Source organism: Pelecanus crispus, chromosome 3, assembly GCF_030463565.1.
Source record: "Pelecanus crispus isolate bPelCri1 chromosome 3, bPelCri1.pri, whole genome shotgun sequence".
Classification (NCBI taxonomy): Eukaryota; Metazoa; Chordata; class Aves; order Pelecaniformes; family Pelecanidae; genus Pelecanus; species Pelecanus crispus.
Window position 1 is genome coordinate 19,003,583 of NC_134645.1, and position 12,346 is coordinate 19,015,928.

At 40.4% G+C, this 12,346-nt stretch overlaps 1 protein-coding gene across 1 annotated transcript in view; it reads right to left on the reverse strand.

The window, feature by feature from the left end:
• Nucleotides 1–12,346, reverse strand: part of PCNX2 (pecanex 2) — a 164,026-nt gene that overhangs the window by 85,467 nt on the left and 66,213 nt on the right. The window contains exons 16-19 of the mRNA XM_075707554.1: nt 11,343–11,452; nt 9,036–9,132; nt 2,305–2,397; nt 1,633–1,783 (exon numbers count right to left, since the gene is read on the reverse strand). Coding sequence (XP_075563669.1) covers nt 1,633–1,783; nt 2,305–2,397; nt 9,036–9,132; nt 11,343–11,452 — 451 coding nt within the window. The remainder of the gene's footprint in view (nt 1–1,632; nt 1,784–2,304; nt 2,398–9,035; nt 9,133–11,342; nt 11,453–12,346) is intronic.

A 12,346-nucleotide genomic window follows, 5' to 3' on the forward strand; every position in this document is an offset into this window, starting at 1 on the left:
TGACAAATGAAGACAGACTTAATCAAGACAAGGGAAATAAATCCTACAGTAGTCTTTTATGATTAAGTGATGTAACAAACAATAAAACTTGAGTATTCATCAGAATTACCGATTATCAGGGAGAGGAAGCCCCAAACAATGTTTTCAGTTGGGCATGATCCTTAATAAGATTTATATTTCTACCACACTTTCCTTGGTGTATTGCAGTAAAAGTTAAAAAGCAACCTTCAACCAAGTCTCTTGGGTACTTTTTTCATACCCAAGCCCTGTTTGGAAAGTAATCGTTTTGAGAGACATGATTTTTTTAAAAGGGGATTTAAATCCTTAATGCATGGTTTTGCAGAGAGTGATCTGAACTCTTTTGTTGTCTAGTTGAAAAACAGACTAAAGTCCCTCAGCAGACTGTGTTCTGACAACTCTGTCTTCAAACACCTCAGGAACATATATTGAGAATGATTAAGGCGCAGGATCCATCAAGAAATGACAAGCAAGCTTTTCGTTGGTAGCAAAGGCAAGATGAGAGCTGGGGGGAGGAAAAAAAAAAAGCTGTGCTTCTCAAAGTACACTGTCTGCTTGCAGAAATAACTGTATGAGAACAGGAAATCAGACCTCAACATACTAAAATATTTACTGATACTCACATGTATCAGGGCACTACCCGTTGAAGCCAGCAGACTTAAGCAAGAACAAATCTTCAAGAAAATTTCAAAGTTTCTTTCAATTTTAATGTTTCTCTAAAAGCATTATGATGGAAATTAAAACTCTAAGTTGCACCACCCATGCTGTTCAGATGATATATAGTTATATGTCAGAAAATAAAAAAAAATTCTGCCTCAATTTCATCAATCATTTAAGTTTTTAAATTATATAAAATACCAATGTATTACACATGAACTATAACATATCAACCAACACAGCAAGTGACAGTACTGTAATGTAAAAGCAAAAGGCGATGGCTCATGAAAGGCCACTTAGGGCAAGTAAGATGATTGAGGGACAGGAACATTTGACATAGGAGGAGAAGCTAAGAGAGTCGGGATTGCTTAGCCTGAGAAGAAAAGGCTCAGGGGGCATCTTATTAATGCCTGATCAGGGGCATTTTTTGGGTATGGGGAGGGTAAAGTTGATGGAGTCAGACTAGTATCAGTAGTCACCAGTGACCAGACAAAAGGAAATGAGCACAAACTGAAATTCCATTTCAACATAAGAAAAACACCAACCAGAACAACCTTTCTGACTGTAAAGATGACTGAGTGCTAGAACAGGTTGTCCAGAAAGGTTGCGGAGTCTCCATGCTTGAAGATATTCAAAACTGGACACAGCCCTGAGCAACCTGCTCTAGCTGACCCTGCTCTGAGCAGGGGTGTTGGACTAGACAATCTCCAGAGGTGCCTGCCCAGCCTCAGCCCTTCTGTGCAGTGGTCTCAGGAGACAAATTTGACAGGTTCACAGATTTTCAGGTGACTGGGGGCAAGGGGGAAATGGAAGTGATGGGCTATGCATGCTATTCAAAAGAGGAAAATGTAAAGCATAATTTATTCTCCCTGCTCTGTTCCTTCTGGATTTTTTTTTAAAGCCAAGACAAACTACAAGTCATTGCATCCATTGTTTAGAAAAGATTTTATTACAAACCTCTTACTTCCCGTTGCTGGTGCTCTTTGCTTTTAAGTATGGGGTGGGAGATCCACAGCCAGGGGTGATGCTTGCGAAGCTGAGGAAGTACGTAATGTGTTACAAATCCCACAGTCCATGCTAAAGCAAACAGGACAATGCTGAGAAATGGCTGGGCCAAAAGAGAAAAAACAAAACATGGTTATATTTTGCAAACAAGATTTTTATATAACACTTTTTTAACAGTTTTTAATAGCTCCTATAATTGTATTTTTGTGTAATTAATATTTATTCCTGTGTTCAAACTCTGACTCCACAGGTGGATATGGATTTTGAAATATGTATTTTGCACACACAATTAACCAATTTTTTCCTTCCTAATTGGAGGAAAAAAGGCAAGTGATCAGGCTTACTCATTCTGTCCCCCAGGCTCCACATCATAAGAGAGTTGTGGATATGCAGAGGTTTAAGGAAAGAGACATCAGATAAGTAACACCAAAATTAATACAAATATCCATAAACTAACTGCCTTGCACATGAAAAAAAAAGTTATCATGATGAGTAAATAGATTTTCGCTAAGTTCTCCTCCCACAATCTCTATTCTTTCCAGTTAAAGCACCCTGTGGTTTTGCATAAAAGAGAGAATACCTTAGGGAAAAAACAAAAAGAAAAAAAAAGGGACAGATACACACCCTTAAGGATAGAAAGACAGTACTGGCACTGACAGCAAATGACAGAACAGCAGCCGCTGTGCAGACAATGAGATCCGACTTCAAGATTTCTTTCTGTGAAAATAATTATTTTATACTAAATTAGCAAGCCAATACTATTTTAACCAAAGTAAATGACTCTATTCCCAATTACTCACAGTCTGCACTGTGATAAGGCTAATCGGCACTCCCCAATACAAAAGTATTTTCTCCACTCTGCTTTGGAAAATTATTTCTTCACACTCTAGGTTTGCCAAAGTAATCACATTTAAATTCATCATGCCTAATTTTAAATTTGTATTTTCAAATAACGTAGTTTTAAGATTGGAGAAATGAAAGCGATACATTTTCATACCAAGTCTGATTCTGTTTAAGGAATATAATTCTTTTATATTATGACTTTTTCATTTTGGGGAATCAAAATTCTGGTTCCATTTCCTATTTGCAAGCATTAAGATTTCTTCTGATTCACTTTCTCTTGCATTACTCAAATGACTCATGCTTTTCTGTAATGTCTTCAGAGACACGAAGTTAACACATTTATTATATTCTAAAGTGACATATCCCATTCTCTGATTTTCTGTATCAGAAGCCAAATTTCAGCAAGATTTTATGGATTTCAGACAAGGCCTTTTTCTAGTGTCATTGAATGATAATGAAAGGACACGTCTGCCTTTACATGAAGATCTATAACTGGGGTAGGAGTAATTTTGTTTCTAAAGATTGGAGAACATCACTGTCTTTCCAGCCCATTTTTCTTGTGATTAAAATGTCATTCTCGGTAAGCAAACAAGATAGCTTGCGAGCTGTACGATCTTCTGAATTGTACTTTGGAGGCTACCCAAACATCTTTGTGAGTAAATGAAAATCTTGTCTTAGATTTACGAGGGGGGCATTTAAGTTCAGCACTCAATATTACTGCTAAATTATCAAATGACTAACTATTTGCAAACTCTTGGCTTACAAACTGACTTGTGCTACAATTCAAAGACATCTAGAGACAACATGTGAAATGCAACACTTCTGTTAGAATTAGAAGCTCATCTGATTTCCTGGTGCTGTAATCTAGGTAGTCTTCACGTATCTCATCAGAAAAAAAAGAAAGAAAACTAAAATAATGATGGATAGCAAACCTATGAATAAGGGAGCTAAAAAGAAAGCAAGCAGAACAAGTGAACAACAGAAGGGTTGTGAATTACAGAGGAAGCTGGTAGCAACCACTATATTTAGGCTGCCTATCACTCCCTGTTATGAAAGATGCTTCTTAGTAAAAGGTCACAAGCATCAGCATTTCCACTTACTGCAGCAGGCCTTTGAAATTCAGCAGGACTAAAAAGCCTTCAGGCTCAAGAAGTACTTTTGCTTTGTCCCAGGAAACTCCAATCCGGTTTAGCTGAATTCTCAATCGATCACCACTGTCCTTCCCTTTCCCAGGCTGCCCAGGAGCATGGACCTCTGAGAGAACAGCACTCCCTCCACTCGGAGAGCCATGCCCTCTCCAGATAGCCCTGTACTCCACACGGACTATACGACAGGAAGGTGTAGGAGCAGAACTCGGTCTTCCTAACTCTTCACGACCATCTTTTTAAGACCTAGCACTGCTGGCCTTGTTCCTTGCTTCTCAGCCATCGTATGCAACAGGAGAACAACATGAGGGACCTCACAGGAAAGGCCTTCTCTTCCCTGAACAACCCTGTCCCCACAGGTCCTCTCTGTTCGGTTCAGACCTTCTCTCACTGGCAAGTTATGTATCCATCTCTAACCCAAGTGGTTTTAGTATGTGGAGCAGTACTGAAAAATCATGGTCAAAACCCTAATAAAGATGGATAAGGGAATTATTACAAATGCATGTAATGGAAATAATTTTTTTTAACCTTTCCAAATTTTTTTAAAGATATTGCATAAAAAAATCTACATAAAGCAGCAGTATTTAGCTTGTAAAATTCAGCATCTGAGAAAGTTAAGCAGTGCCAGATTTATATGGCACTATTTCAGCCCTTTGGTGAATACATATTATGAAAAGTCTTGATGAAGTATCATTTTCTGCACAGCTGAATCCAACTACTCAATAATCTAAAACAAGCTTATAAGAACAACAAACATACTCCAATCATATTTTCGAGCTCTTCTGTACAACCAGAAAGGATTACTATTAAAATTACTTATTTCTCTCACAATCAGGTGATTGAAGAACTACATCAAATATTAAGAATTTAGCTGTAAAATCAGCAGAGGTGATAATAACGAACATTTTGGGGGGAGATGTCATCCTAACTTTCCATTCTGTGCCAGGTCACCAAAGAGAATCTTTTCAAAAGATTACATCCAAAAGAGAATGTATTACACAGGTTATATTGCACAGGACTGGTATTTCCCACCTTTCCCATCTCTGAGTTTGCAAGTGTTCTTTTTAGGGTGCTCTCACTGCTTTTGATACATTAACAATCTCACACAGGAAAAGGCCTGTGTTTTTAAAGCAATGATTATTATTCAGGTATTTAAACCCAAATCTGACAATTGCATTCCAACTCTGGCAACATCTAAAGTGTTTAAAGTATCATATATGCCCCGGCTTGCTCTTTTGCCCTTGCACAGAACTGCTTCAAAATGTATACATACTGCTCAGCTGCTGACTTGCACAGCGGTCCCCACAGGAGCAACTTCTTGATGTGGCGGATACTTTCAAACTTCACACAAAATTCAGGGTTTTTTTCCTTCTAAAACAAAGCTGAGCAGTAGTTGCTTTTGTTTCATGTCATGGCACAGGTGTCAGGAAATGGCTGACCCTGGGCAGTTACCTTTCTGACTGAGGGGGATTCAGAGCTACCTTCCAGAAAAAAAACCTTGGGCATCCACCTACAGGCTGCTGTGGGTGGATCTGTGGCTTCCACCCTTCCTGCTGAAGGCAGCTAGCTCCTGCAAAGCACGTGCCTACCTTGGACACAACTCTTCCCCATCCTGCATTTAGACCCAACTGTCTAAAGCAGGATTTTGGATTCCATTCCCAAGGCCAGGCACTTATGAATTGAACACTGAATAGCCCTATGATATGATGCTTGAGTCCTTCATTGCAATTGGTCCAGCGTGGAAAAGTTAAGCTCTTATCACAGTTAAAATCTCCACAGTGAGTGAGAGATAATCACTGTTATAGTTTGGGCTGAAAGCAGGTGTTCTTTTTTCTCCATTTTACACTCAAGGAAAAAAAAGGAACCCCAAACCAACATTGCTACATTTGATGCCTCAGAGATTTTACAAGCAGAATATACTATAGTGGCACACTTTTTTAATTACTATTTTCAATTATGCTTTTGGAGCTTTGTACAAACCCTTTTACTAGCTATCTAATGTTTGTATTAAAGGCCAGGAAGGAAGCTGAGTTTGAATGCAACACATTAGCACCCTCAGGCCACTGGTTAATCTAGTAATCAGCCATGTGGATGCCTATAGAAATTAATTATAATGGTAGGAAGCTCCATTCTCAAAGTTGAATGGTCAATTATCCATCACAGCTGCTTTATAATTCAGGCTTCCAAAGCTGGCAATTCTTACACAGCTATTCAAGCAAAGGAAAATAGTAAAGGTCATGTAACTAAACATTAGAGATGCTGTATTTATTATTCCTAACATCAATGCAAAGCCACTACAGAATACAACACATTAATTTTCGATATTAACCTTGTTTGCTTTCAGCTCCTTGAAGAAGCGATTTGGTTCTGTATGCCTCAGGATTTCTGATTAAAATGGGTCTTATTTAAATGGCATGTTATGTAGACCATATGTCTGTATATAGACCAGGGCAAGGCTGGCTGTTGTGTTGCATCCTGCCATCTCTTGCCACTGACAGGGGGTTAGGAATACTTTCCTTGCAGAGGAGCACTCCAAGAGTTAAAAACAAACTACCACCATGAAATACCCTTCAAATACTGACATATTGTTTCACCCAGTTTCTGAACTGTTTGAAGATCCCCTTGCAGAAGTTCTGGAAGCTATTTAAAATTGGCTTTTAAGAGTCAGCTGAGTCCTACATCCTAAACACGACTGCTGTTGCTGAAGCAAGTCATCAGAGACTGTGGCTTGATTGTGCTCCTCAAACTTGAGGCACATGTATTTTCTCCTGGCTCAGTTCTTCCCTACTTGCTCTATTAGCACTGCACTGTGTGATAGCAGTGGGAGTCTCCTGGCAAGCTGGTTAGTGTTTAATTGAGACAGAAGTACCAGATAACACAGGGGTTAGGCAACGAGCCTGCATTACTCAGAAATTGCCCTCTCTTTCTTCAGGAGATCTCCCAGTGTGGAAGAATTAGCACTACTAATTGACATTGTAAGCAAACACATTTGCTTACAGTTTTTATACAGATAGAGGGAAGCCCGGACAGAGGGGGAAAAAAAAAAAAATGAAGGCAAAGAATTAGCAAGCTCCAGCAACACTGAAGGAAAGCAGCCTCTGTCTAAAAGCAGCAGCAGCAGCATGGAGTATCAAATGTACAGAGCAGAAAAGTGCCAATCGCCAAAACCAGGTACATCCTGGAAAGCAAAAGGTGCCAGGAATCCCACTTAATTAAATGCAAAAAACCACTGGCAAAACATGACAGGAATGAGACATGGTGAAGAGAAGAACTGAAGTCCTATGCCTGGCCAGTCCCACCACCATCCTTCCTTGCGCTTCTGCACCTTCCTCCCCAGTGGCTCAAGGGCTCAAGTGAGGCTGAACCACATGGTAACCGTGTTAGTGCAAGACATCAGATCCCTGTCCACATCACAGACACAGGTCTGAGAGTCTGCAGCACGACTCTGTTTGGAAAACACAGCCAGGATTTCAGATGCAAATTTGTTCATTCTTTTGTTTCTTGTTTTCAATATATTGAAGTCTTGCTCCAGGTTTCCCTCTGCACTGTGAAATGAAGCCAGTTAAGGAGACAGCCGCAGTAACTGCTTCAGTCCCCTGGCAAGGCTCCATCTGCAGAACAGATGAGATCAGACTCTGTATTGCTCTAAGAAGGGCGCTATTAGCAAAAGATACAAGTGGGATATAAATACAGAGGAATGAGAAGCTTTCCATTACATCTGCCTTACAGTGCCCATGTACAAGAATGAACTGACAGTGAACTGTGGCAGTAACTTACAGGTCAGGAATACCACAGAATATAGCAAAACTTTAACATAAATACTTTGGTTTTTACTCTGTTACTAGCTGGGCATTCATATTGCAGTGTGACCCCATTGCAAACAATTTAGTTTGCAAGAAACTGTAGCTCAATACAAGCAACAGTAGACATATCACTTAATCTTATGGGCCTTATTAGAGTAAGCAGTTTAAAATAACATTATACATGGTAGGAAATAACAATTTAAGCAGCAGCTTAGCAAAGTAAAGTAGAAAACATTGGTAGTGTGGGATCAACTGATGTGCTGAATGTAGGCTGTGTAACACCTTATAAAATGCCCAACAAATATGATACAAGATGTACAGGAGAGATGCATCCCTCTGAAGGGACATCTGGAGACCAGGCCAGCTATTGCACTAGCAACCTGTACCACTAGGCACTATGGACTCTCAGGTCATGTCTAAGGGTCAAAAAAAGGCAGTCTGTCTTCCAGCCACTCTGAATGCTCCTTGCTTCTGCAAGCATTCAGGAATTTAGGAGTAATTGCCTAGATTGCAAATGCTCAGGTGCAGGCATTAGGGATGTGGTCAGGAGGAAGGGCTGTCTGACAGCCAGGAAGCAGGACAGTTCATGACTAAGAAATGTCAAACACCCCTTCATACTTCTGACAATCTCCCCACATGAACTCTTTATAAGATCAACCTCCCCTGGGTAACAGTTAGTGAGTTTGTTTATATAAAAAGACACAAAAAAGAAGATGGGTCACTTTGGATGTTTAAGCTGAAGTGTGAAATAAGCTGACAAGAGACTTAGAGCTACATGCCAGACAGGGAGAAATAAACAGCGAAATAAACAGCCTGCCAAGCAAAGAAGAGAGGATGAGATGGCAATGCTTGGCACCAGGCATGTACGTCCCTCTCTCATACTAGTGAATTTTCACATGCTTCTTCCATCTCCAGGTACCAAGTCTGTGCTGTGCTCTACCTGGCTCACCTGGGGTGGGGAGCATACAGTCAAGAGTACTTCCTAGCACAGAAAAAGGCATTCCTGAAAACCAGCTCAACTCCTAGCCCTACAAAAAGAATGAATAGGGGCTGTTTTAAACACACTTAATTCTGTGGACCAAATCCTGTCCCCGCCCAGTGTAGACAGGGAGTTTGACAGGACTGCTCACCTTTTTGAACGCTTGTTGAACAATCCAGCCTACCTTGCACACGCAGGCTGCCAGGCTGTAACCCTATGCACAGAACCTGCATTAGCGCGCTCAGTACGAGGACGAGATGCCTCAATCCCCAAGCTCTAAGAGTGCATTTCCCATCAACTGTATTAATGAATCAATATTGCCGAGTCCTTCAAAGGAACCCTTCAGAAAGGAAAACTGTGGTATCTCCCTTCTCCTTTCCAGCGTCACTGGAAAGAAGATCTAGAAGAACTTCTCTTAGTTTCCATCTGTGGATTTAAAGGAACAGGATGGAGATACTCCCATTTTCTGTGCTTTTAGTAATTTAAATATTTAAATTACTAAATGAGAATATTTAAAAGGTTCCTTAGTGGGGAAAATGGATGGGAGAGAGCTTTGAACAGAAAGTAATGAAAGAAAGGTCTTACCACTGATTCTCTCATCTTTTCTGGGAGTGGATCTGCTGATGAATCTTCAAATTGTTGACGTAGAAAGTGAGGGACATATTTGCATTGAATAAGGGACCTGTGGAAAAAAGAAATCCTAGTTAGGATACTTCTGAACATGTGTAACAGATATGAATATTCCTGCGGGACAGAGGAGGAGGAGAAACAGCCTCAGATTTCCTTCCTCATGTATGCAGTAGCTATCTTATCTATGTATAGCTGGAGACTGACACAAACCAGCTCTACCTCTGATCAGGATTGAACGTCTTTGTCAAATATTAAGGAGTCTCAGCAGTCCAATCAAAGTACCTCAGTCAATTAGAGGAATGAGCAGAGAAGGTACTATTCCATTCATGCCCTTTATTAGTATTTCAGCTAAGCTGAAAGCAATATGGGAGTTGTTTAGACCCACATTAGAAAGGCCAAAGAAGCTATTTCTGTATAAATTGTGTATTAATCCTGAGTGCAAGATTTATGTAGTACCTCCTCCTCCATCTTGAAGTTTACACAGGCCATCCCTTAAATACTGTTTCCGATTTCCTTAACTAAGTTCAGAGCTATTTAAAAAAAAAAAAAAAAAAAGTCTTAAAACTTCTTTTTTTAAGGATTATAAATTTTTATCATGTTTATAAACATCTGATGTTGTTACACACATATTCTTAATCTTAAGATATTTAACAACCATTTCAGCTGCTGAAGATTTGATTAAGAATGTTATTAAATCAGTAGCCAGATTTAAAAGTTGAAATGCATTTAATGGTTTAAGATTACTTCCTTAAAACTTCTGTTTTAAGGAAAGACAAGTTTCTGTTTTATTAAAGAAGTTAATGAACTGGTGTGTCCTTCCTGGGGAGTGGGAGAGAAGAATACATTTACATTACTTCAAAATTGAAAGAGCTCATGCTTCCATGCTGATTTGCAATTTACCTGTGTAAATTTTACTCCAAGGCTAAACAAATCTCCCTAATACAGCACACAGCTTCGTTTCCTTCCATACCCAAGTTCCATACTGTAACAGCCGAACTACACACTACCTACACAAAGCTTGATCCAGGTCTAATCAACATCCGTGCCAGACACAGTAGGTTTTGGATGTAGTTAACGGCAATAGATCTAAGCAGTTCTTGTTGCTTTGCCGCATCGGAACCTAGTAATGTATAAATATCAGATTCCCTGAATCTTCTGGATGGTAAAGAAGGAATTTCTCAACTCTTCAGTAAGATTTACTGGGATGCCAATTTTCTACCAGTGCCCTATACCCTTTCCTTCCTCATCAGAATTCTTCTCCTTTTCCCAAGTTTCTCTCTTCACATATAATCTTGAATGGCCTAAAAAGCTCTCCGCTTCCTTGCTCTCTCTCCTGCATTACAGAATTATGAGTCCAACCACCCTGACTTACCATATGCCTACTACAATCTTCATACACTAAAGAGCCTCACCTCAAGACATGCACAACACACCTCATGAATCAAAGGAGAGAACCAGTGGGTTTCCTCACAGACCCTCTGCACTGTTCTAGCGTAAGACTGAGCTGCCTGTGAAGCAGAATCCCAGACGGCATGCTGATACTGGCTGCATAAAATCTGTTTGCTTGCTAAATCCCACAGCCATAAATGTAGATGCCTGGCAGCTCATGGGCCACCACAGTCCCCCTGACAGCTATATAGCAGAGTTCCCACACAGGAAAACTCATGTCTGCCACCCCTGAGCTACAGATCTATAGGCCTCTCCCACATCACCTCCACCTGCAGATCACAATATTGGGGACTTCTCCCCTGGACTTCCCTTGTTCTCAATGGCAGCTCTTAATACACACTACCTTTCCTCAGCTACCTCTAGCAGACTATGTCAGAGCAGAAAAGGAAAGAATTAATCTCAAACAGAGAAGCGTAGCCTACTGACAGTAACCCTCAGCAAGAGCTGGAATCGAGCCATCTTCCCAGCACATCAAGTGCCCTTTCTCCTTGCCACGGTGCTACCCAATGGATCTGCAACTCCAGTAGCCTGAGAGCCCCCTCAGCTAAATCGCTGTCCTCCAACATGGCAAGCACACAATTTTCCAGAGGGTAAAATCTGCTTCAGAGAATTTGGATAGCGCTGTTTAAAGAGCATCAGCCTTGCTGGTGATCTGACTGCAGCACTTCATTTATTTACAGGACTGATACCAACCAGGCAGACATGGTGAGGCATTTCCACCTCACCACAATACTTTCAGGAGACAGTCCCTGCGGTTCTGAAACCAGTGTGCTGTACACAGTAATGAATAAGTAACATTTGCAGGCAACTTACATCAGTACAGATGGGTCACTGCTTTGTCTGCTGAGGTGATAAGAAAGTGCAACTAGCAGGCCACAGAAAGCAGAGAACAGTGCTGGAATGTGTTGTGCATCCCAGGGTTCCTGAACAGGAGGACAGAAAGCAGAGTATTTGCAAGTTAGGAATGCAGAACTTGGCCTGCTTTTAAAAAAAAAAAAAAAAAAATTAAGCCATACATGCAGTGTTAAACTCATAGCATCTAAATTTGTACGCCATCTACCACGGACTGAAAATCCTTTTTCATATCAAAGTCTATTATTGTGAAAAAGACTGAGATTAGAGGCATGTTTTGTGATCATATTATGTAATTCCTCTATAATCAGCAATTAGCTAGGAAACCACATGAAAGGCAGGTTTTCTTTCCTCTTTAATGAAACACTAGAGACAAATGCTTATTAAAATGAGATGCGAGTGAAATGAACTGCACTGTATTTGTCTAAACTCTAAATTGATATGTAGTTACTTGACCTGTGGCCAGACTGCATACAACAAATGCCAACATCACCTAAATCAGGCAGTGGGATACAGTTCTGGCACCTCACTGTGAAATCTTTCTGTTGCTTTGTATGTTACATCCAGGCCCTGCCTGGATGATAACACAGTGGAGAGGGAGAGCACTTGCCACCGTACATGACATCCCCAGGAAGGGAAAGAAGAGAAAATTTACATACTTGCCAGCACACTCTGGCCATAATCAAGATGAGAAACTGTCTCTGGGTGACTAAACAGCTAACATTGGCTAGAAATAATAAGAGAAAGAACATGAAGCTTAAGGAACACTTATCAAGACCAGCTTCATCTGTGGAGTCCTCAGCTACAAATTAGGCATCCCAAGACATACTTGTGAGTCCTGGCTGTAAATGGGCACAGATTTTGGCTCTGAAGGACACAGAAACTCAGTGGATCAGATCCATAGCCATTTCACTTATTAGGCTTGTTCAATGCCTCCATACAACTTCTACCTGATCAAGTGAATG